This window comes from Arabidopsis lyrata (genome assembly GCF_000004255.2).
Source record: "Arabidopsis lyrata subsp. lyrata unplaced genomic scaffold ARALYscaffold_6, whole genome shotgun sequence".
NCBI lineage: Eukaryota > Viridiplantae > Streptophyta > Magnoliopsida > Brassicales > Brassicaceae > Arabidopsis > Arabidopsis lyrata.
In genome coordinates, this window is record NW_003302550.1 from 6,867,496 (window position 1) to 6,893,445 (window position 25,950).

General features: G+C 36.4%; 5 protein-coding genes across 5 annotated transcripts; 3 read left to right on the forward strand and 2 right to left on the reverse strand.

The window, feature by feature from the left end:
• Positions 1–299: 299 nt before the first annotated feature.
• LOC9307802 (myosin-binding protein 3) lies at positions 300–3,086 on the forward strand. The gene is made up of 3 exons (XM_002871687.2): positions 300–1,316; positions 1,407–1,484; positions 1,602–3,086. The coding sequence occupies exons 1-3, from the start codon at positions 422–424 to the stop codon at positions 2,780–2,782; spliced, it is 2,154 nt and encodes a 717-aa protein (XP_002871733.2). The 5' UTR covers positions 300–421; the 3' UTR covers positions 2,783–3,086.
• A 2,135-nt stretch (positions 3,087–5,221) lies between these two features.
• LOC9307803 (WEB family protein At5g16730, chloroplastic) lies at positions 5,222–8,503 on the forward strand. The gene is made up of 3 exons (XM_021022111.1): positions 5,222–5,509; positions 5,744–5,957; positions 6,056–8,503. Exons 1-3 carry the CDS (start codon positions 5,493–5,495, stop codon positions 8,330–8,332), a joined length of 2,508 nt encoding a protein of 835 aa, XP_020877770.1. The 5' UTR covers positions 5,222–5,492; the 3' UTR covers positions 8,333–8,503.
• A 29-nt stretch (positions 8,504–8,532) lies between these two features.
• On the reverse strand, positions 8,533–10,486 carry LOC9307804 (vacuolar amino acid transporter 1). The gene is made up of 3 exons (XM_002873743.2): positions 10,131–10,486; positions 9,257–9,855; positions 8,533–9,098 (listed from the first exon to the last, which is right to left on the reverse strand). Exons 1-3 carry the CDS (start codon positions 10,279–10,281, stop codon positions 8,559–8,561), a joined length of 1,290 nt encoding a protein of 429 aa, XP_002873789.2. The 5' UTR covers positions 10,282–10,486; the 3' UTR covers positions 8,533–8,558.
• Positions 10,487–12,491: 2,005 nt separating this feature from the next.
• On the reverse strand, positions 12,492–17,777 carry LOC9309858 (transducin beta-like protein 3). The gene is made up of 14 exons (XM_002873744.2): positions 17,275–17,777; positions 16,939–17,121; positions 16,626–16,787; positions 16,255–16,475; positions 15,862–16,144; positions 15,616–15,750; positions 15,235–15,353; positions 14,528–14,684; positions 14,094–14,340; positions 13,937–14,013; positions 13,616–13,735; positions 13,375–13,505; positions 13,117–13,291; positions 12,492–13,028 (listed from the first exon to the last, which is right to left on the reverse strand). Exons 1-14 carry the CDS (start codon positions 17,569–17,571, stop codon positions 12,699–12,701), a joined length of 2,637 nt encoding a protein of 878 aa, XP_002873790.1. The 5' UTR covers positions 17,572–17,777; the 3' UTR covers positions 12,492–12,698.
• Positions 17,778–17,971: 194 nt separating this feature from the next.
• On the forward strand, positions 17,972–19,428 carry LOC9309859 (inositol-tetrakisphosphate 1-kinase 1). The gene has a single exon (XM_021021045.1). It carries the CDS (start codon positions 18,190–18,192, stop codon positions 19,150–19,152), a length of 963 nt encoding a protein of 320 aa, XP_020876704.1. The 5' UTR covers positions 17,972–18,189; the 3' UTR covers positions 19,153–19,428.
• The last annotated feature ends 6,522 nt before the right edge of the window (positions 19,429–25,950 follow it).

The following is a 25,950-nucleotide window of genomic DNA, read 5'->3' on the forward strand; positions in this document are numbered from 1 at the left end:
AAAAAGGAAAAAAAATAGTAGTAACCCACACCTAAAGCAAAAGGAGCAATAAGAACTGCCCCCACTTTAAAGATTTTTTTCCTTTTTTTTTTTTAATGTTTCTTTTGACAACCAAATGTTATTCATCATCACGCTCTCTTTTTGCCTGTCGACAATTTCTCTATCCAATTTGCTAATTTAAATTTCTGGATCGTTTAATCACAACATGATAACAAACCGTGAACAAAGTCACTAACATAATGACTAATGAAGTTTTTTTATAATACTACAAAAACACAACATTACTCTTTGGAAAATTACTCGCACTTTCTCTCATTAACATCGAAGTTTAGGTTAGAAAACTTATTACCGGTTTAGTACATAATTCCGGTTCAGATCTAAACCAACTTAAAACTAGAGACAAAGACAGCGTCGTTAGCGCATGATACCCGACAACATCATTCTCTCTCTCTCCTCTTCTCTCTCTCTTCTCTCAGTCTCAGCGAAGGAAGCAGAGGAGCCAAAATCAATGGCGGCCAACAATTTCGCGACGAAGCTAAGCAGAAACACCAATAGAATTACAGTAATCTTGGTCTACGCATTTCTTGAATGGCTTCTCATGTTCTTTATCTTCCTCAATTCCTTTTTCACTTACTTTATCGTCAAATTCGCTTCTTTCTTCGGTCTTAAGCAAGTATGTCTTCTCTGTCCGAAGCTAGATCGAATCTTCGAGCGAAACCCAGAAAATAGATTCACTTACAGAGAGCTTTTATGTCAAAATCACATCGCTGAGCTCGCAAGTCTGAGTTTTTGCACAACTCACGGGAAATTATCCGAATCGGCGAACTTGTGCTCAGATTGCTCAAATCGTGAAGAAGAACAGAGCAACATTGGTTTAGGGTTTTGCACATGTTGTCAGAAGAGCTTGGCGGATAAACCCTACCCTAATTACTTGCTTATCAAGTCATCAATTTGGGGGAAAACTTTGGGTGATAGAGAAAATGGAGGATTGATCTTAGAGATGATCGATGATGATAAATTTGGAGATGGGTTTGAGACAGAGAGAGAATCTTATCCCTTAGGGTTCTTCAGAGATAAAGCAGAAGAAGGAAAGAAGCAAGAGCAGCAGCAAAATGGTGAAGTGATTTCAGATGTTGAGAGCTATGGTTTAAGCCTGAGAGAAGTGTCTGAAGAGGATGGGTTAAGATCTATCATCAGCAATAATTCTCCTGGGAACGAAGAAGGAACCCCAGAAGCTAAATCAAGAGTTTCAGAGGATGAACAAAGGGATGATGACACAAGCAATGTTGCCACATATGGGAAAGATCAAATTTCAGGTAGAGTGAGAACATAAACCCAAAGTCTGAATTTTTATTTTTTGTTTGGTTTCTGGGTTTTATAGATTCCTCATTGTGATTAAACAACAGTGCATGTGGAAGAAAAAGAAGAAGGAACAGGAGGAGGAGATTTGTTGGATGACCAGTTTGAGAGCAAGAATTTCACTTGTAAGCAAAAAAGAATGAATATTTCAGTTATCGAAAATCTCTTGTGCACATATGTTTGCATCTTTAATTTGGCTATGTGAAGCACTTTAAGCCTGAATAAAGTTTCTTCTTTCATAGGTAGCCAAAATGAAGTAGAAGAAGACCATAGAGAAGAAAAGACTAAGGAGCTTGATCCAGAAACTCCAACTTCAGTCAGTACTTTATTTAACAAGAAACTTCTTTTTCTTGCTAGAAATGAGTATGCAGCTGCTGAAGATGCAGGAGATGGGAGTGTATTAGTGAGTGAGATGGACGGTGGCGATCCTTTAAGGACTATTGAAAGGCTAAGAGAGACTGTGAGAGCAGAACAAGAAGCACTGAGAGATTTATATGCAGAGCTGGAAGAAGAAAGAAGCGCGTCTGCAATATCGGCTAACCAGACAATGGCGATGATCACGAGACTACAAGAAGAGAAAGCGAAAGTTCAAATGGAAGCGTTGCAGTATCAGAGAATGATGGAGGAACAAGCCGAGTATGATCAAGAAGCCTTGCAGCTGTTGAATCATTTGATGGTGAAACGAGAGAAAGAGAAGGAACAACTCCAGAGAGAACTTGAGGTTTATCGGGCGAAGGTTTTGGAGTATGAATCGAAAGCTAAGAACAAAATCACAATTGAGGAAAGCAATGGTGAGGCTGCTGATGATAATAATGATACTGATGATGATGATACTAAAGAGGAGGAGAATAGAGAAGAGGATAATTCTTCTGAGATGGATGTGGATTTGGAGAAGATAACATTGGATTGCGTACAACATATGAGCATGCTTGGTGAATCTTTATCAGAGTTTGAGGAAGAGAGGTTAGTGATTTTGGATCAGCTTAAGGTGTTAGAGGACAGGCTAGTAACAATGCAGGACAATGAATCTGCTGAGGACCCTGGAGAATTCAGCAATGGTTATGAAGAAGAGAGTAATGGACATGAAGGGCTAACAATGGCATCAATGGCAAAGAGTTTGCTACCTCTTCTAGACGCTGCAGAGAACGAATCAGAAGACGGGTCTCAAGAACTACCGGAATCCGATGAAAAGAACTTTGGTTCAGACAGTGAGAAACTGGAGATCCTCAAACAAGTTGATAGTGTCTATGAGAGGTTACAGGTGCTGGAAACAGATGGAGAGTTTCTGAAAAACTGTATGAGTTCGGCGAAGAAAGGCGACAGAGGAACAGATATTCTTAAAGATATATTGCAACATCTCCGCGATCTCAGAACAATTGAACTCACTGACACAATCGAAAACCAGACGACACAGGAAGAGTGATGTTTATTCACAAGAATAATATATGACCTCTCTCTCACCATTGTTTAGACAGATTTCAAGAACCGGAATCAATGTCTTTGCACTGCTTAATGGAGGAATATCTGAGAATTACAGAAATTCTTAGATGTCTCTTGTTTGTGTTTTCTGTTTTTGTTTGGTGTAACAAAAGGTTTCACACACACTAGTCATTGGAGACTTGGAGTCTGTCATGTAAATTGTCTGTGTTTCTTGTAGTTTATGAGAATTTTCAGTTGGAAAATAATTATATTTAAAAGTAAATGAAATGTTCATAATAGTTACAATAGTTGGCACATAAAAATTGTTCATTATATAAATTATGACATTCTGAACATTTTGTAAGAGATTACAGAAAACAAATTTTCTAGATAACAGATTGTATACAATATATAAATTTAAGAACATTTGCCTCATTATACATTGCATTGATGATAATCGCAAAAGCCTATAAAACAGTAAATAGCTGGCCCATTTAGCCCAAACATTGCTAGTACGGGGGCCATTCTTGATGGTTTCTTCAAACTTCTTGATCAAGTGCTTAAAAATCAGGAGCATGCTATGACTGAATCAGTGATTCCCTTGCTTTCGAGTATTTTGCTAACATGATGGATAACGAGTTGCCACCAGGCCCACCACCACCAATGAAACATCCTTGTTAAAAAAGAAAATTCCCGCCTGAAGCAAAAGACAGACTTTGAAGCAACTGGGCTAGAAATAGATCTGCAGTTCCTTTTGAATGTTCATTAGTCTAACAAAAATAAAGGGTAAGGAAATGTGATTAAAATGGAAGTTGTTTCTGCTTTATATATATATTTTAAGACTTGTGATGAGTCTATGTCACTTCAAATAGTTAAAATCATAAAATGCAAACAAATCAATAACCTAAAATATGTCACCATAAGTACCTAAAATCATGTTAGATTTCCAAAGTAGTTTATTTAGTTTATTTTAATCAAGTACTTCACCCTAAAATTAAAATTAAAAAGCAATTATAAATCATATTGAAAATGTCGTTTAGTTTATTGATTTTCATTTTTCAGTAATGTCGTTTTTTTTGTCACACGATATGTAACTAAATATGTGCTAAGAAACGATACAAATGAATTTCACTGAATAGAAGAATAAATATATTTTAAATGATTGATTCTGGTTTAACCTATACTTAGGAGTTGCCGTATAAACAAACTAGGCCTGGGCATTTAATCCGAAACCGAAAATCCGAACCGGAATGAACCGAAAAAATCGGATTAAAACCCGAACTGCATTCGAGAGAATAACCGATCGGTTATTGATTTTTATATCCATCGGATATCGGATAATACCCAATCCGATCCGAACACATCCGAACTCTCCTCAAGAACTCTAGTCCCTAGCAATACGAGATCAACTTCCTTATTTCGATTTTCTTAGTAATACATGATCCACTTCCCTAATCTTGATTTTCCTACTTCTTTACTCTTTAGGATGTTATGGTTTACCTTCGTTTTAAAACTTTGATGTATTGGCGTATGGTTTTATGTCTCACTTTGGTTCAAAACTCTATGGTATGCTATAGTTTCATATTAGTTCAACTAGTCACTTCAGTTTTGTTTTACGGTTTTCGGAATGTTCAGATTATTTTTAGATTTTTTGGTTAAATCGGATATTATATATCATATCCATACCGATCCGAAACCTGAAATATCCAAACCGAAACCGATCCAAATTCTATAATTATCCGTATGGATATTAGAATCTATATCCGAAAAAACCGATCCGATAACCGAATGCCCAGGCCTAAAACAAACACCACAATGCATTAATTTGTATAAACAAAACTCATGATTATACTTTAGGCAGATAAAGGCATCATTAGTCTCTCATCTCATGTGTTCTTTACCAATGGTCACATGCCCATTTTACTTTTGCATTCATAATAAGAAGATGTAAATAAATAAATAAACCTAGTATATATCATTAGGGAAAAAAAAAGGATGGTTGCGATAATGATTGATTATAATGAATTGTATAGTTTTATTTTGAAGTATATAATGAATAATGTATAGTTTTACCAACTTCATGTACAAACAAATCATTGAACTATACCAATATTTTTGCCAAAATGATTTTTATATTTATTTCTTATGAACGCATTTATAAACCAACCGTATAATAATAAACGGAACGTTGAGAAAAAGGAAAATAGCGAACGATAAGAGCCGTTGATCTTTTAGAAGCCGCAATGATATGACAACAAGAGTGACGGTAGTTTCGCTGTCAGTTTGATTGGACTAAAGAAGAGTGTTGGGTCATTTTCGTCATTTTACCAACCTTCACGTTCTCTTTAATATTTCTTTCTATTTTACCATTATTTAATGAAGCTAAAATTGTTAGTGGTTCTTTGTTTTTTTTTTGATACATCGGATCGGTAGGAGAATCAGAATCCTACTAATTTTTCTTAATTTTTTAAAAAAGACAAAAAAGCTTTTTTACTCGTAGTGAGGCCACTCTGGAGACAACCACACCTGCCATTATCTATCATTCTCCGTTACTTCGATCCCACCGATTCGAATCATATTGTCTCTCTCTCTTTCTTGATCTGAAATTTCAAAATTTGAGTCCCAGTAAAATATCGATCAAAGTTCTGGAATTCCGGCATTGTTTTTGTAATCGATCACCTGCGCGGCGGCGACTGTGACGGCGATCGGCGGCTATGGCTTCTAAGACTAAGTAAGACTCTCACTCTGTTTTTAGTTTTATCCTATTTAATTATCTGGAGATTTTTTAGTAGATCTGATCGAAATTACTATTTTGAGAAATTGTCAATGATCGAAGGTTTAGAGATCTAAATTTATTTCTAGATTTGTTTTGTCCTAATTTTGTTGCGGCAATTTAATTGTCTCCGTTCTTGCTTTCTTGCTGAGATCGACTTTTGTTGTTGTTGTTGTCTTTTGTTGGAAACAGAACTAGTTTGTCCGAAACTACTACTACGGGGAAATCAACTCCTGCAACTCCAAGAATAGCAAAAAGGGCAGTGAATAAATCCGAAACTAGTAATAATTCTCCATCAACTACTACTACTACTCCACATTCACGTCTTTCTCTTGATCGTTCTTCTCCAAATTCCAAGTCTTCTTCTGTTGAGAGACGATCACCAAAGCTTCCAACTCCTCCTGAGGTAATAAAAACTGTCACCCATTTTGTTTTTATGTTGGAGCTGCTTCCACTCGCAATGTTTTCTTTGACATGACATTTTTGCTTGCTGATGATTCGCAGAAAACTCAAGCGCGGGTAGCCGTGAAAGGAACAGAATCACCGCAGACCCGGTTGAGTCAAATCAAGGAAGATTTGAAGAAAGCTAATGAGCGGATTACTTCATTGGAGAAGGATAAAGCTAAAGCTCTTGATGAACTCAAACAAGCCAAAAAAGAAGCTGAAGAAGCGACTGTGAAGCTGGATGATGCTTTGAAAGCTCAGAAACATGTAGAGGAGAATTCTGAGATTGAGAAGTTTCAGGCTGTTGAGGCGGGGATCGAGGCAGTTCAGAACAATGAAGAAGAATTGAAGAAAGAACTAGAGAGTGTTAAGAACCAACAGGCTTTAGATTCTGCTGCTCTTGTTTCCGTTAGACTGGAGCTTGAGAAAATCAACGAAGAATTGGCTGCGGCCAATGATGCTAAGACTAAGGCCTTGAGCCAAGCAGATGATGCTAGTAAGACGGCTGATATTCATGCAGAGAAAGTTGACATCTTGTCTTCGGAGTTGACGAGGTTGAAAGCTTTGCTTGATTCAACCCGAGAAAAGACTGCCATATCGGGCAACGAGACGGTTGCCAAGCTTGAAGACGAGATTGTGGTTTTGAAAAGAGATCTTGAGAAAGCGAGAGGTTTCGAGGCAGAGGTTGAAGAAAAAGAGGTGATCATCGAGAAGCTTAATGTTGACCTCGAAGCTTCGAAGATGGCAGAGTCTTGTGCACACAACTTGTCTGACGAGTGGCAGAGCAAAGCCAAAGAACTGGAGGAACAGCTAGAAGAAGCTAACAAGTTGGAGAGATCTGCTTCTGTATCTTTGGAATCTGTGATGAAACAGCTTGAAGTAAGCAATGATAAATTGCATGATACGGAAACTGAAATCACTGATCTTAAGGAGAAGATCGTGACATTGGAGACGACAATTGCTAAACAAAAGGAGGATCTCGAGGAATCTGAGAAACGGTTGGGCAGTGCAGAAGAAGAATTATCTAAGATTGAAAAAGAAGTAGAGAACCTGAAGAGTGAGCTTGAAACTGTGAAGGAGGAGAAAAATCGGGCTTTAAAGAAGGAGCAAGATGCTACTTTAAGGGTTCAAAGGCTCTCGGAAGAGAAAAGCAAGCTCTTATCAGATCTAGAGAGCTCAAAAGAGGAAGAGGAGAAGAGTAAGAAAGCGATGGAGAGTTTAGCTTCGGCTCTGCACGAAGTGTCGAGTGAAGGAAGGGAGTTGAAAGAGAAGTTGTTGAGTCAAGGCGATCACGAGTATGAATCACAAATAGAAGACTTGAAGTTGGTGATTAAAGCGACGAACGAGAAGTATGAGAATATGCTTGACGAGGCGAGACATGAGATCGATGTTCTTGTTAGCGCGGTCGAACAAACCAAGAAACATTTCGAGAGCTCAAAGACGGATTGGGAGATGAAAGAAGCCAATTTGGTGAATTACGTGAAGAAAATGGAAGAAGACGTTGCTTCGATGGGGAAGGAAATGAATAGGCTAGATAATCTGCTGAAGAGAACCGAGGAAGAAGCCGATGCAGCTTGGAAGAAAGAAGCCCAGACGAAAGACAGTTTAAAAGAAGTGGAAGAAGAGGTCGTTTATCTTCAGGAAACTCTCGGGGAAGCAAAAGCCGAAAGCATGAAGCTAAAGGAGAATCTGTTGGATAAAGAAACTGAGTTTCAAAACGTCATTCACGAAAACGAGGATCTGAGGGCGAAGGAGGATGTTTCTTTGAAGAAGATCGAGGAGTTATCAAAGTTACTCGAGGAAGCAATATCGGCCAAGAAGCAACCTGAAGAAGAGAATGGCGAGCTCAGTGAGAGCGAAAAAGACTATGATTTGCTACCAAAAGTGGTTGAGTTTTCTTCTGAGAACGGTCATAGAAGTGTAGAAGAGAAATCTCCTAAAGTCGAAGCCCTTGATCATGGAGATGGCAATGGTATGGAGGAGAAAGAAGTGAATGGAAAACCCGAGGTGGAAACTGAGAAGAAGGAGAAGAAAGATGAATCCCCAGATGATTCGGTTGAAGTTATATTCAAAATGTGGGAAAGTTGCCAAATCGAGAAGAAAGAAGCTTTTCCCGACAAGAAATCAGAACTAGAGTCTCAAGAAGAAGAAGAGGATTCAAGCAAAATTGATGAAAGCGACAAAACCTCAACAGAGAACATCGATGAAACAGGAAACGCTTTAACCGCCGAAGACCAGCTTATGATGGAGAAGAAGATCAAGAAAAAGAAGACTTTACTTGGTAAAGTTGGGAATCTTCTCAAGAAGAAAGCACCCGCACCCGTAAACCAGAAATAACAAACTCTTCGAGGTAAGGAAGAAAAGTAAATCTTATATATCTGTATACCCTTTTAATTTTCATCAGTGTTCTTTATATATATATTTGTTGGTTCTTGATTCTTTTCTTCTTTTCGATTTTAACAACAATGTTTTCCGATCTTTTGTTTATAAAGGTTTGCGTTTTCCTTTTATTCCGCTTTAATTTACAAGTAACCGCAACAACAAACCGCGGTTTTAAAACCGCTCAACCTCCATGAACGCGAATGAGTTCTTTCACAAGCAACTTTGATGATTCAAACGATCCCAAAACACCAAGAACACACCCGAGAACAACAAACCCGAGATTGGCAACTCTTGTGAATTTCGACATCCCGTCCCAGCAAATCTTCAAGTAGAAAGCAGCCGGTAATGTCACAGCGATCGTGACGCTAACCAACGAGCCCGAGAGGCTTAAGACATAACCGAAGTAAGGGACAGTTAAAGCCAATGCGAGAATGACCAGCAACAGAGATGATCCCGTAAGACCACGAGCCAAAAGCTTGGTGCGATCACTCATGGTCGAAGGAAGACTACGTTCGAGCTGAATGGCTAAAGGAGCGAACTCTAAGGCATATTTGGTCATTGGGGTTAGTACAGTGGCCCAAAGAGCGATCTTGGTAACTAGTAAATGTTTTGGAAGACTGAGGGTAATTTGGGAATTTACACTTGGTCCGAACATCTTCGCTCCTGTCATGGCTAGTGCGGTGTATAACGCCGTCACCGTAGCAAAACTTACGATTGATACCTACGTATTCAAAATTTTCACATGCAAATGCATAAGCTTTAATTATATAAGGCAACGCAAACATAATATATATGTAATTACATAGTTATATAATTTAAATTTATATAAAAATAATTTTTGTGAATTTACAAAGAAAAGGAAGGATATTTCTAACGTACCTTTGTGAATTTGGAGGGATCTTTCATTGAAGTGTATAGATTAGGAAATACGATGTGTCCACCGAAACTAAAGAGATAGATTCCCGAAACCGTCGGAATATTACCTAATCGGAGCACCGGAATCCTTCCATCATCAATAACGCCTCCAAAGACGGCCGTGTAAACCACCGACCCAAATATAATGGCCGACATAAGAATCCCACCGGAAGATAGAAACGAGATCGAAGACAAATCCCTAATCCATAGGCTTGGCAAGGCGATAGCCACCGCCACCGCCGTCAGCTTAGCCGCCGGAAAATGGCCGTGGTTGGAAAAAGTGGCGGGAAAAGCGGCGGAGATGTTGTCGTGGAGGGAGATGGTATAAGAGACTAAGGCCATGAAGATTTCGAGGTAGATGAAGAGGGAGGTGATGAGGCGGCCGTGGCGGCCGAAGGCAGAGTAGCCGATATCGGAGTAGGATTTCGATTTGGGGTTGCGGCGGATACAGTTTCCGAGGATGTGGGAAGTGTAAGTGGTGAGGATTCCGAAGAATATGAGGAGGAAGATTGACATCCAACCGCCGCTTTCGACGGCGTATGGCATAGATAGTTGGCCTAGTCCTGTACGTTACCGGAGAAACATGACGTACGTCAGAGTTTGCTTCTTGATTCATTCATTTATAAATAACGAGAGATTTATTTCTTGGTTAAACATGTATTATGACATCTTGAACATATATAAGTAAACGAAATTATGTTAGCAATAGCATAGTACAGAATATAAACAAATATATATATATATATATATATATATATATATATATGTTTCCACCGCAAAAATAGCTACAGAAATGTATCAATTGACTCATTGGTGCGTCATAATATTATGTACGTACCAATGAGCATACCAACCATATTGATAACAGAGTGAAGAAATGAACTATTTTCAGATGCCTCCAACGCCAACTCTTTGACCGGTTTTTCGTGCTCACATTCACATCCTTTATTTTCCTCAACACATGCAACGCAAATCATCGTTCTCGACATGATTCTACTACGAAGTCACTAGATAACCGTATAAGTAATTGAGATATGTAGTTGTGATGTGTAAGAGAAAGAGGGAGAGTGTTGCTGTTATTTGTAGAAGAGGAGATACACTGTACAATGAAGAATTTTTTAAATAAAATTATCGCAAAAGAAATTATGACTTCGGAGATGTGCCTTTAGTCAAGTGGTTAAGTCCATTTGACTCCGCTTTTCCACCGGAATTCGACTCCAGTAAGTCGCGTTACCCCGCGTAGTATAGATTGGCTATGGATCTGGTCTTGTCGATCCAAATATGTAAAAAAAAAAGAAATTATGACTTCATACATTGTTTTGTATATTCGTTGGCCTTCCAATGGAATTGGAAAGTGGATTCTGTTGGTTATTTAATTCTAGTAGCATATTAGTTAGGAGGAATCATATTACACGTTCGACGGGATTAATGTCCATACACCATATATACACGTCATACATTCTTAAGTGAATCATGACATATTAGAAGAAAAAAGACTCTCATATTATTTAGTTATTTAGTATATAAATAGCTAGTATACAACTTTATTAGTTTTATTTTCTTTCTTCTAGATTTTGAATCAAACTAGGTGGGACTTGAACCCACGCCATTATATAGAAATGCTATGAATGCAATATTTTTGAATTTTTTTTGTTGAAAACTAGATGAAGAGTTTTCTATTAGGTATACCAATATCTCACATTGGAAAAGACAATAGATTTTGACTATTATACTGTATAAGATATATGTGCTATTCTACCCATTGTCAATTGGTTTTGAATTTTAACAACTACTAAAAGTGAACTCAGGGGAATTCGAGCAATTTAAGCAAAGAATTAACTCTGCCGACGAAAGTATCCATTCGAACCCAAGTGGCGTGTGAAACTTGTTATGTAAGATATCTTGATTAGTATATAAGATATATGAATCATTCTACTCAGTGTCAATTGGTCTTGAGTTGCATGATCTATATATTTTTTTATACTAGTTAAAATCACTTGTCTTTTCTAATGTGGGATATTGTTATCTCTAATACTTTTTGGCATAGTTTTCTCATGACGTTATTTTCTTCCATGTAATGTATATTATTAACAATCCAAAATGATGGTATCAGAAAGTGGTTAAGATTGAATCTGATTGTGCTCCAACTTAATGAATTTGATTCATACCTATCGAGTGCCGATCGGGGGACCTGATTGAGCCCACGAATTATATCTCTATTTATATCCATAAGAATTATTTTAAATTATATTTAGGTGACTAATTCGAAGAATCAAATCGATATAATAATATACACAATCTATCATGCTCTTTACGTTAATCTGGTCCATATATATTACAAATATGATATTTTTATGAAATATGAGAAATTTTTAACCCACTATTTTCTGTTGATACAATTCTATTAGTTAATGTCGATTCAAATCAAACTCAAACATAAAATCATATATATAGGGAAAAATGGCATTCAAAATCGAAACAAAACCACAGTTCAATATAATTAAAACCTAAATGTTCTCAAAATTTTCTTATATCAAAAACATATATGCTAAAAACTGTATTTAAAATTAAAATGATGCTAATCCCATCAAAAAATTGAACCATCAATGTTGGTCTAATATTCGGTTCAATGAACAACAACAACACCAAAAAGGTGAATTGTTGGGCACAGCGTAAAAAAAGACATCCAACTGATATCTATGAAAATGTTGGTCTAATATTCGGTTCAACAATTCACCTTTTTGTTGTTGTTGTTGTTGTTTTCATAGGAATGTATATGTGAAAGTTTGGGTGTTAAATGAACTGATATCTATGAAACTTACTTACGTTGGTAATTAAGTTGCATGTTAAGAATAAGGACGAATAATGAGAAGGAAGCTAAGTGAAGATCGTTGTGAATCATATAAGATTATGTTTTATGTGATGCATGACGACGTGTATTACACAGATTCTAATTCTATGAGGAAATAATATACTAATTTGGTCGACTTTCTTTACGTAACTACTAATAATGTTTGTTCCCATGACGTGAATATAGGCTGACGTAAAACCAAAAACCAATAATACTCTGGAAACAACAACAACAAAAAGGTGAATTGTTGGGCACAGCGTAAAAGAAGACAACCAACAGAAGAAAGGAAGCTCAAAAGCAGTTTTAGTGAGATTGTTGGGCAGAGCAAGTGAAAAGTCTATATATGAATTTTGAGAAAATCAGCAAGTGAAATTCTTTTAAATCGGAGGCTTAAATGTTGAGAAACAAAAATTTAAAACAACAGCACTTACAATAATAACCAATTACACAAGAAAAACGAGAATAACCAAAAATGGGGATTAAACCCCTCAAATCTCAATCAAAATATAATTCATGCCACTCCTAATGCATGGGATTGATGTAGCATTTCAAGACTCAAACTGCGATTACGCTTCCCTTTGCTTCGGCAATGAGTCTCTTCTTATTCGATTTATCTTTGGATTTCTGAGACTTTCGTTTCCTCGAAGGAGTCTCTTTGGTTAGCTCTTCTGTGTCTTGTTCCATTGCGGAAACAGCAGCAATTACCTCTTTTTCTTTCTTCTTCTTGTCCTTAGGATACTCTGTCTCAGTCTCTGGATCGATCACAGACATCTCACCAAGTGTGTAGTCTAACAAGAAACTGCTTCTTACAAATCTGTCGATTCTGTTGAAATGTCTCTGAGAATATGGGATTAAACCTTCCAGGAGTTCCCCAATTCCTTTTACCTGTCGGATAAAAAAATCCTGAGATTAAGCCAAGAGAAAGCGATAATATTTACTGATACTGATCTTTGAATTTTATGTTAAACCAAACCTGAACAATTTCTGTGGGAGGAAGTATGTTGAAGGTTTGGTAAAGAACAAACTGAGCAATGTGGCATAGCTTTGGTTTTGTGTTCCATTCTCTGACATATTCAAAAAGTAGACGGAACTCTTCCTTTTCAAGTCCTTGAAGAGCTTTCACAATCTGTTCGTCTGATTCTCTTTTCCTGTTACACCAATTGCAGGTAAGAAAAGGAAGAGACTTAATATCAAGAAAAAAAGTAATGGCTTTCATGGGTGGCTTTTTTACCTGCAGAGACCAGCAAAGAGTTCAAAAACTTTGTGAGGCCTACGAAGCTCAAATGCTAATCTTATAGCTTTAGTGTATTCAGCATCTAACACTGCGTTTTCCAGCTCTTGACCTCTCAAGATTGCTTCTTCCTGTACAACGAAGTGGTTCAAAAATGATTGTCGGACTAAAGATCAAGTTCAGATGACAGCTCCATGGAAACCAGACTATTACAACTTAGTTAATCAGTGAATTGACAGACCTCTTTCCGGAATTCGTCTTCTTTATCGGAAGCGGTTGAATCATGCCATAAATTAATAACTGCATCGCCTCCACCAGTTGCAATCATTTCTGTTTTCTTTCCGACAGCTAGAGCCCATACCTGTAAAATTTGAAGTGTCATTTGTCTGAACAGAATAGCAAGAGGTCTCTGCGACTAATGACAATGAACATATTACATCAAAGCGCTAGAAATAAACACGTCCAATACAAATACAGGTAAGGCAGAAGTTCATAACCCTATAGATGATAGCATCAAAGGCAGACCAAGATACATAACGAAACCAAGTACAGTTTAGGTCACCTTGTCCTCATGCTGGTCATATGTGGCAATGCATTCGCTAGTGTTCACATTCCAAAGTTTCAACAAACCATCGGCACCTACAAGTGCATGGTTAGAATGTTAAGACTAAATAAGAAGAAGAAAATATGATATCAGTGTAGTGATTACTGAAACTTACCACATGAGACAAATTGAGTTCCCTCAGTTATGAATGAGGCCCTAAGTACACTTGAGGTGTGACCTTCAAATGTTTTGAGGCATGAACCATCGGATATAGCCCATATCTTTACTGTCTTATCGCCTGAAGCTGTCATTACGCACTGATCAACAGTTGAGAACTCAACAGAAAAAATCCGCCTCTTATGTCCCTTAAGTGTAACAACATGCACCAAGTCTGGTAGTCTCCATATGCTAGCTGTACGATCCTGCAAGACAGAAACCAACAGTCAGATAAGAACTTAGAGCATGTCTCCATCAGAGCCCAGTGCATCTTCATTCAATAGGAGAGAGAGGAAGACAAATTTCTCAATTCATCTGTATTTGACAAAGGTTCAATAGAATGAGATATCCACAAAATTAAACAAAAAAGGTTTGCTTATCATATTTTATTACCTCAGAACCAGTGCAAACTAAGCTATCGTTACGAGCAACAGCCACAGAATTGATGTCTTTATCATGGGCAGCGACAACACTTCTAGTTTTCAGATTAACGGGATCCTCTGAGCCCTCTGAAATACCATCAAGGCTCCAGACCTTCAGTGTACGATCACTAATCCAAAGGAACGTAAATAAGAGATTAAAAAAATATATACTAAGAGAAAGATGACAATGACTTTTGGGAGACAAGCTTGAAAGGAGATATAACAATAGTAAATGTCTCTAATGTCAACAATCAAGACAGGTTCTACACCGTCTATCATGACATGGACGTGTCTGCATTTACGCACACAAATTGGTTTCAGTCAGAATATTTCACGAAGAAATGAAGGTAACAGCAATCAAACATTCTCGACCACATAGTCTCTATACTATTCTGATAGTGAATTTTCTTTTCCAGCGTAAGGCCTGACAGTAAACACCCAGTATATATTACAACCGAAAATTGATCCTTTCTTATATTTCCCCAGTTGGGTGGCTGGGTAAAGAAAAGAGCAGAGTCCTAATCAGGCTTTCTTCATTGTTAGAAACAACATATGCATAAGCTAGAAGCATCATATCTGGGAAGTGGGAACTGCCTATAGTATTCTCATGCTGGCAGTACCATGCTTCACTTATATATTAAAACAAAAGGTATATGCAATCATTTATGTAGCACGTACCCACTTCCACTGACAAAGAAACTGAAGGACTTCTTCGCAAAAGCAACCGCTAAGATATCACCATTATGGCCTGTACCAACTCCGATGCAAGATTTGCTTGTTGCGTTCCATAGCCTTACCTGTAAAGTAATCAAATATAAGTTAAACTGACTCCACAGATCACTCAAACAAAAAAGGTGTTTTTCTAGGTGATGTTGTGGGGAATGATGTGCATGAAAACAGCAATGACATAAGCTACAAACAACCCAGACAAAATCTTGAAACAAAAAATTCCATCCCTAGTAATCTAGCTTCTGTCTGTGCTTTGCCAGCTAACTCAATGAAAAAGTCTTGAGAGGAACATGATTTATGAAAAACTACAAGGTGAGTAAATGGACTTACAGTTTTGTCTTTACTTCCAGTTACGATTAGAACATTCCCAGAACTAGATACGCAAGTGTCAAGGGACAGAATAACTTCCTTATGACCAGCTAACACGTAGGAACATGACATTGTTGCAACATCATAAACACGAACCTGCAAATATATTTGCAAATCTTAGTCGATGAAATAATCGAATCTTAGACTTGATCATACACAGGATACTGATCAAGCCTGCATGATACAGGCTGAAAAATGCTCAGTTACCTCCTCGAGATTTGTAGCTACTGCGAGAAACTGTTCTTCATCACCTAGGAACTTCATATCTGCTATTTCTTCATTATATCCAACAAGCCTCTTGCTTAGCACTAACTCTGATTCTTCTACATTTTCCACAACGGAGTAGAAAAAGAACTGCTGATCAGCAGTCACACAAAGCAGTCCGCGATCAGAAGACAGCATAGCAGCTGCAGTGAATCCTCTTTTAGATTCCTCGTCATCTGAGCTGACAGTAATATCCGACGACTTTTGCTCATAGAGGCAAATTGAACTGTCAAAGTAAACAGCCAAAGATTTTGATACATTTTTCTTAAGCCAGGATAGTTTATATGACTTTACACCAAATATTAATCAACGTAACAAAAACTATTAAAGGCTCACCCTTCAGACTTCCAGATGCGCACAACACCACGTTCACCAACAGTAATAAAATATGTTCCTTGAGAATCAGATTCTTTCTTCTTACTCTTCTTCTGATCCAAAGAAGCTACAAATGAAGCGAAAGGTGTCCCAGAAGACACTGCTGTCACAGCTTCTAGTACCTCATACGTTGCAATTGTAGTCTTGCAGCTATAATCATGAAGGTCCCACAAGTTCACAACCTGTGATTAACCAATAAGTTAGCACCACTGATCAATTGAACTTGAAAATAAAGGCTAAATGCCTCATACCATTTAACAAAGCGCCAACAGAAAACAATGCTACTTTTGAAGTATGCAACTCAATTATACTAGAGAGAGCTTAGAACTCACTTTATCTCTTCCAGCACTGAATAAATTCCATCCATCCTCTGATAGAGCAATTGAAGTCACAGCTGAAAAGTGCTTCTCCAAAATGGCAAGACATTTCTTCTCAGTATTCTTTGCCAAAAGATCCCAGACACGAACGGTTGCATCATCACTTCCCGAAAAAAGCTACACCCCACCATTAAGAACGCAATTCTTGTCATCAAACAGAGATAGAATATAGCTTGACAAGAATAACAAATAATCGAGAAACTCTATCCCTTCATAACAGAAACATCACTCCCAGATAATTTGACCCATAGACAGAATTGGTACATACGATGTTTTTGTTTGTATCAGGATGGAACAAGATACTTGACACAACTCCTTTATGGCCTTTGAAATAATGAGTGCAGAAACCACCATCAACATCCCAAACAAGAACTTTCCTATCAGCTCCGGCAGTAGCTAGCAATCCTCCAGATGCGTGGCAAGCCATTCCCATCACAGGTCCCTCATGTCCCTGCTCATCATCAAGCACAAATTATAGAAAAATAACAGCACAAGGACAACAATAATCATATTTGGAAATCGAATTTTCTAAACTAAAAGCTCTTTTCTACAACAACTGAAACACCAGAAACCTAATTCAGTATCAGTTTAGTACACTATATACCTTCCAAGAGCGAATGCATTTCAAGGTTTCCAAATCCCAAACTCGAATTTGTCTACTATGTCCAGCAGAGAAAAGGAGCCTATCGTCAGGACTAAGAGCCAAAGCAGTGAGCGTATCCGACTCACCTTCAATCGTAGATTTCACTGATGAATCAGTAGAATCAACGATGTTAATGGCGTCACCACAGGCGCAGGCGATGAAAGAACCATCAGATGAAACAATGAAAGGACCACCGCCATAGAACTGCTTTAGAGATCGTGAGCACCTGTAGTTCTTCTTTAACGACTGAGGAGCCATCACAACAGCGAAATCTCTCTCTTTCTTACACGTCCGGTGAAGAGAAACGTCGGAAGAAGACGTTGAGGACTTTGCGCGAAGAAAAACGGTAGCCGGAGAAAGAATTAGGGTTTAAGCCGCTCGCTTTTATATCTTGTTTTTTCTTTTTTTAATTGGTACCAAATTAAACGTTTGCGTCTGCGTTCGCGTTTTGGTTGCTTGATCCAAATATCTAAGCCCATTAACAACACAATGGCCCATAACAATTAGGAAGCAATCGTAGCCGCCCATCTTAAGAAAAAGACCTACACTAGTCCTCTTTCGCACGCTTACACGTGTTCAACATTCGCCACTTGCATCTTCACACGTACCAATATTCGATTCCACACGTGTACAACATTCCCTTCTCTCTCGTTATTTCATAAGCCACAAAAAACCAAACTTTACGATTTTTCCTCTCTGGAATCTCTCGATTCTGTATGATCTCTTCGATCTAATCGAGTTTTTAAAACTTTCCGTGTAGAATTGCACATCTAGGGTTTGCTAAAGCTTGAACCTTTCTTCTCTTCGAAGAGGTTTTGATTTCCTGGGCATGAATTTTTCCCTAATCTTGTTACCTTTGAAGCAGAAGAGCGAAAGATGTCAGATTCTTCAATCCAGGAAAGATACTTAGTTGGATACGCACTCGCGGCCAAGAAACAGCATAGTTTCATCCAACCTTCTTTGATCGAACACTCAAGGCAACGAGGCATTGATCTGGTCAAGCTTGATCCGACGAAATCGTTGTTGGAGCAAGGGAAGCTTGATTGCATAATCCACAAGCTTTACGATGTGTATTGGAAGGAGAATCTTCATGAGTTTCGTGAGAAATGTCCCGGTGTTCCTGTAATCGATTTGCCTGAGGCTATCGAGCGATTGCACAATAGGGTTTCGATGCTTGAGGTGATAACTCAATTGAGGTTTCCTGTTTCAGATAGCGAGAGGTTTGGTGTTCCGGCGCAAGTTGTTGTTATGGATTCGAGCGTCTTGAGCGGTGGAGGAGCTTTAGGGGAGCTTAAGTTTCCGGTGATTGCTAAGCCGTTGGATGCTGATGGGAGTGCCAAATCTCATAAGATGTTTTTGATTTATGATCAAGAAGGGATGAAGATTCTGAAAGCTCCGATTGTCTTGCAGGAGTTTGTGAATCATGGTGGTGTGATCTTTAAGGTCTATGTGGTTGGAGATCATGTCAAATGTGTAAAGAGAAGATCTTTACCTGATATCTCTGAAGAGAAGATTGGGACGTCGAAAGGGTCTCTTCCGTTTTCGCAGATATCGAATCTGACTGCTCAAGAAGACAAGAACATAGAGTATGGTGAGGATAGGAGCTTAGAGAAAGTGGAGATGCCTCCATTGAGTTTCTTGACTGATCTAGCAAAGGCCATGAGGGAATCAATGGGACTCAATCTCTTTAACTTCGACGTGATTAGGGATGCCAAAGATGCTAATAGGTACCTAATAATTGATATTAACTACTTTCCTGGATATGCTAAGATGCCCTCTTACGAGCCTGTGTTGACGGAGTTCTTCTGGGACATGGTCACAAAGAAGAATCATGTCTGAGAAAGGAACATTGTTGTTGGGGAGGATTTGTACCATTGCAATGTGTTGCAACTGCCATTGCAAGCATCTTAATTGGTTCTGGCCTATGGTGACTAGCTGCTTTGCTAATTTTCATTTGGATTCTTGAACTTGTGCTTTTTTTTTTTTATATATTTTTTTAGTTGTTTCTCTTTCGTTTACTTCCGAGTTTTGCAAAGCCTTGTTCAAATGCACAACTGTTGCTACTCTTGAAAAGCATTGAATCTCTAAATTCTTGGCATTGTGCTCTGTTCTCAACTGTTGGTACTTGGTTTTGTGATTTCTTTTCAAGCTTTTATGGTGCCTGTTTTCCTCAAGTCTGACAAGAGTTAGATAGTTGATTAATGAAATGCCTTGCATTTTTGGCCAATGCAATGTGTAAGGTGATTAGTAACCTTCACTTGACAATGCGTTTCCATTCTCTATATTCTGAATTGTATCGGTTTTCTAAGACATGGAGATGGTTTGCAAGATATCTTCAGTTACTTGTATCTTCGTCCTGTGTTTTCTTGTTTCTGCATGCTTGGTGCATATAGGGTCCTTGTTTGAGATCATCTCGAGTAAGGTATGTGAGATTGTCTTAACTTCAAAATGATTCTCTTTTCAAGTAGTTTTTCCTTCCCTGATAGAACAAACTTGATGCAGTTTTCAGTTTCACCTTTAGATATTAAGATCCTGAGAGGATAGATATTTAGATTGCTCGCATAAATTTCTCTATAGATAAAATGAAGCTATAGAAACATTTCTTACATCTTTGTGTTTCTCATTTTAAGAGTCTTTGTGGGTATGTCCTGGTTGCACACAAGTTTCAATGGTGAAACCACTGCTTTAGCTTCTCAAGGATCTTATACCCACTCTGATTTGATGTGTTGCATAATGCATCATATGCATATTCCTCCTACACTTATATATGGATGTATATATTCTAATTGGGGTTTGGCATTTATGCTTTAACAACTTGGATGGAGCTGATAAGGTGATCCTGGACAAATTTGATTGATATTCTTGTTTAATCTCCATTTTCGAATAAATTAAACGTGATGACTGGATCACTGGAGAGAGATTTAAACGTTTTAACTGATTTTGTTTTCTTTATTGGTCGAATAAGTTAGTGAGTGATTGAATTGAATCATTCCGAATTTTAGAGACTTTGTTTCTTAACAACAATATTTGAGAACGTATAAAGTAAGTGGATCGATAAATATTATCAGAAGCTCCGATTAATAAATAAATGACTAATAATCGAGTAGAATCATTACTGTTAAGTGTTAATAATACTATATGTTATGGCCGAAATATCTTCATTGTTTTATGTTTTGAATTAAATAACTACGAACAGTTTTGTAGAACTATCAAAGGGAGAGTGAAGTGTGACAAGGAGACTTTCTCTTTCTCTCATAACCTTCAGAGAAAGTCTTTGGTGTTTGCTTACCGGATTTTTTTTCCGGTGATTAGCCGTTCCGAATGACTCGGACTTGTGCCCGGTATCTTTCAGCTTCGTTAGTGGAGAAAGCCGGTTTTCGTCCGGCAAATCCAGCTTCCATATGTGTTTTTGGCCGGCTTTATCCTTCTCGCCGTCGATTGGTTTTATAACCGATTGCTTTTGTTTTTTATGCTTTCTTTCAGTAATTTCTATAGATCTAAGTTGGTAATTAGTTTTTAAGTACTCGTTGCTTAAAATTAATGTCTCCGGCTTGTCTTTAGAAACCTCGATTGCAGGAAATCGTTCAAGCAATTTACATCTTGGGTTAAAAGTTTGAAGAATATCCCGATGCATATGACGATTCCCTTATGCCATGTCTCCTTCAAAGCTCCGTTCAGTTTTATTTCGGTGGTAAACAAGGATATTTCGTGCGATGTTTCGACGATGTTTTCCTCACCGGATTCGGTGCTTGTCGATGGCAGAGGCTGATGTCGGTAAAACTTCTGTTGACTCATCAGAATGTGTTGCAGTTGTAATCTATGTCAACACGTGTCTTTGGATAGAGTCCAATGTTAAATATCTTTTGCCCTAGATGTTAATTTGATGGGCTATTGTTAGGCCTCACTGTTTTTCTGCACAATCGTTGTAGGCTTTTTAGGCCTTGTACCTTTTTGGAGGTGTAATAAATTTCACTTGGGAAAAAAAAAAAAGAGTGAAGTGTGACACCAATTACTGTATGTAGTACATTTTTGGAATACAATTAGCAAATAAATCCTGGAGTTTAGAATTATTTACAATTTATGCCATTGACATTTATTATTAAGTTACAAAATTTAAATAAAAGATATTAACGAAACGATATCTTACCTAATTTGTTTCTAAAAATCTCTACACAATCTTTTCATATATCTTAAAAAAAAAAATTTCTGAATTTTACTCTACAAAATATGCATAAATCCGATTATAGCAAATATTTATATTAAAATTTTGCATAGTAATAAAAAATACTAATTTATAATAATCAAAATATTCACATAGAAAAATCATATATACATACATGAAAAAGAATTATATATATCATCATTTAAGCCGTTGCTTTATTTAAATAAAAAAACAAAAATAGTTGAAATCATATACTTTATATGATAAATTTAAAATATCTATTAGTAGTATAAATTTAAAATCATTCAAGGAACGGTATACCACGGGTGAGATCCTAAAATTATTAGATTTTATAATAATAAGAATTTATTTTCTTGGATTTTATAACACTAATAATTTAGCTAACGGAATAATATAGATTGTTGGGGTCGGATCCCACACATTTTTGGTAGGATCCACTTGGATCTGTCCAAGTCATTGCTACATAATAATCCTCTTGGAATTAAAGATATTTTATTGTGAGAATCGAGTTTAGCCAGTCGGGAGTTCAGTTCGATTTATTAGAGGAGTTCGATCTTTACCAGTACGGAGTTCGCTCTTATTTCAACATACAGTTCGCATAGAGAGGCCGAAGCGAGGAAAATATTGTTCGAGGCTCGCGGCAGCGTCAAGACGCAGGAGTTCGGAGTCAACAAGAAAGAGTTCGGAAGATCCACGCGAAGCCCAAGATAGTTCAAATTCAAGCCGTTTCGGTCAAAATGTAACTTACGTGATTAATGCGGATCAATGCGATTATGAGCAGTTGACCGCATTGATCAAGTTTTCTCTATAAAAACAAACTCAAACGCATGTGTTTGGGAGACGAATCTGATTATTCATTACTTCTAAGCAATACAATACATTTATCTCTCTTTACTATTTTTTGCAAGGCTTTTTGCACTTCATCTTTCGATAAATTTCTTTACTCCTTTTCTTGGTTGTTTTCCATTTCGAATTCTCGTATTATTTTCCTGATTTTACAAGAGTTTTTCTCCACAAAAATATTTAAAGATAATCGAGTGTGAATCCTACATCCACATAGATGGGTTTATATGGGATGACGGGTTTGAATCGATATTAATAAAGAACAGTTTATCACGGATGAAATCCTAAAATTAACAATCAAAATACAATTATACAACCTTAAACACAAAACAAAATATACAATATTAACAAAACAAATATAACTTGAAATTTAAAAATTTTAGTTATAAAAAAAATCGACCCACGTTATACTGCGGAGTAAAATATTCAAAATTTTAAAATCTACCATACATCGTTACTTAAAAAATCTATGTTTTCGAATCTATACTTCAAAAATTAAAACCTAAATAATAGTAATCATACACTAAATAATACATAAATAGATATCTACATTTAAAAATATAAAGTAATACACCGCGGGTTAAATTCTAGTATATATGTAAAAACAAATGATCAGATCTAATTAAATTAATAATCTACGAAACAAAAGTATAAAACTGATTAGTGTATGCTTATTTATATTCTCTGAAATTATAATTAATCAGAGAAAATAGTGACGGATGATGAGACGGATGATGATGATTTGATGTCTTTAATATATTCGGCAAAATGTAGCTTTCGAAAAGCCCATGAGCTTGCTTTTGGGTTCCTGCTATCACTATATCAACCCATAAAAGAATATAATCGAACTTCAAGTCCCTCACGGCTCAGTAGCTTTTTACACTTTCTCAAAAAAGTCTGCATATGTAGTCCTTCTCATAATATTGACTTGTACCGCAGCCGACTTTGAGAAGGTGAATATATCAAAGACTTAATTACTTTATATTTGACATGGAAGTCTTCGTTTTAACCAACTAGATTCATCTTTGGTTTTATCCCCTAACCTAAAAGTACATAGAGAAGAGAAGGTGTTACGACTGTTTAACTAGTTCTATCCCTAACCACTGCAATATATTCATGGTATATTCGAAACTTTTTTCAAATAAAATGTATAATTAATTAGTTTTCTCTTGAAACCGCAGGGTTTATATATGTTTATGAACATTAATTATGTTCCACAAAGTTGACGCACCATCTTACTAACTAATTGAAATACGAAGCTTTAGGTTTCTAAACATTATTTTTGCGTATATATATGGTATATATGGATAGCAATGTAACGTGCAAATCGTTGTAGTTAATTTGGTCTTTTTTCAAGATGTTAGGTTTGACTGATCACACACAAGAAGATAATATATACTGTCAGGTAATTATCATCACAAACGGGTCATACTTATACATATCGGAGTTAAATGTATAGAATCAAAGTTTACTTGGTCATTCAATATGTGACGTGTATAAGTACTTCGATCGTGGTGTTGGTTTGTGATTTTTGGAGAAATTCAAGTACTTAAGCAAATTTTGTCCTTTAACAATTTTTAGTGAATCTCAATTTAATTTGAACATTATAAATATATAGAATAAAAGTCTTGATTTTTTTGTGTGCTGCTTAAGTTTGTGTTTGCGTAAAAACAATCATCATAATATGAAAACTCAAACACAAACAAACAATCAGTTTTTTTTTTCTGCTCAGAAACAAAACAATCAGTATTGAATGTCAGTAGTTAATTGAAAACTCAAACACAAACAAACAATTGAACAAACAGTAGGCGAATTTCTAAAGTAATTCGAAGAAGCAAACAAACCAGTAGGCGAATTTCTAAAGTGATAGGTTTAATTCAAAGCTTCTGAGATCGGTATAAATATTAGTAGTATGTTTTTGGTATTTGACTCGAATAAATTATTGACCAAAATTCTTTATATTTTTTTTGGTAATCTATGTATAGTATATGAGGTATGAGAGATAATTTCTTGTTCAAAAAAATAAATAAAGCATAAATGCATTATTCAATCAAAGATTATATATGTCCTAAGAGCAACAGCAACGGTGCAATCGCACCATGGGTTTTAGTATTAAAATAACTGATTTTATTGCAAAAGTTGTGTCAGTAACAAAACCCGCGTGTATGTTTACAACCGGATGTAGAATTTAATTATGAGACAAAAAATTTTACATTATTTTATTACTTCAACTTTCATTATTTTATTAATAAAACAACACTAACACACACCCTACTTTTACCACTGCTCATGGTCTAAAGCCGTAAGGTAGGATGAGCTATAATAAGCGTTTGGTTAGAGGAAGATCAACTGTAGCATTGTTGTCTTCTTCGGATTAGTTGGAAACTTCTTCCGTACGATTATATTTCATCTGTTTTCTATAATATATTGTTATTATTAGTAAGTTTTGTTAGATTACAATTAGATTCTTAAGAAATGTTTAAATTTGATTAGGATCAAGCATATATATATATATATATATATATATATAATTACTGGGTCATCATGAATGAAATAGTATTAATAAGAAAAGTTGTACAAGGTGAAAACATATATTCTAGTGTCGTCGTTGTGGCAATAAAATTCAAATCCCATAAAACGCATCGTCATTGATAAAAGAAAAGAGCTTAATTTACAAGTTATTCGATGGCTTTTATGGATCAATTAACGTCAACATCGAAGCAATGAAAATTGATTTTATGGACCAATTAACGTCAACGTAGAAGCATCTAAAAAGCGATTAATTAAATAAATGTTAAATAAGAATTAGTTTAGTCGATCGTTAGAAGAGTTAGGGTTTTCACGGGTCCCAGGGTTAAGGGTTGCGTGCCTAGATGTACTTAAAACTAAATTTACACCAATAATCAACCACCATATTGAGACGTTTGATTATTTTCTTAGAAATTACTACTATATAGTTGATGATATAGCAATGTACATACTATTTTAGTGATTAATTTGTAGTACTTTGCAACCTTTTTCTATCAAAGTAATATCATGCCCAACACAATAACTTATAATATTAACCTATGTGCCACATGAGAAAACGGAAAGACACAAAATATCAAATGGAATGTAAAAATATAAAATTATATGAATGCATCTAAAGCTCTTTCTCACGATGATTCCTGCAAAAAATATTGTAGAATATGAATGAATAGAATCGCAGTTTTTCTAGCTTTAAAATAAAACTGAGATATTAGATATATATATCATATCGTTTCCTCTTTAGTTGCCAACTATTTTATTGATCAGAACACGATATATTCAATATGATGAGAAAAGCTGACTTTGATAATAGTTTTTGTTTATACGTATTATAGTTGAGAGATGTGGCATGGTGTGGATCATTTGTTGACCTATGACCAGTAATGCATACTGTTGTGAACACTGTTTCTTGCAAAATGTTGTAATGTATCAAATACTATATACACAATTAAATTATTTAATGTGTGATGAAACGGATTTAATGAACGTCTCCACTCTCCACGTGGAAAACCTAATTTATTCGTTGGTATGAATATAGGTTCCCGTTCCATGTATATATATTTTTGAAAGGGAGATGACAAAGT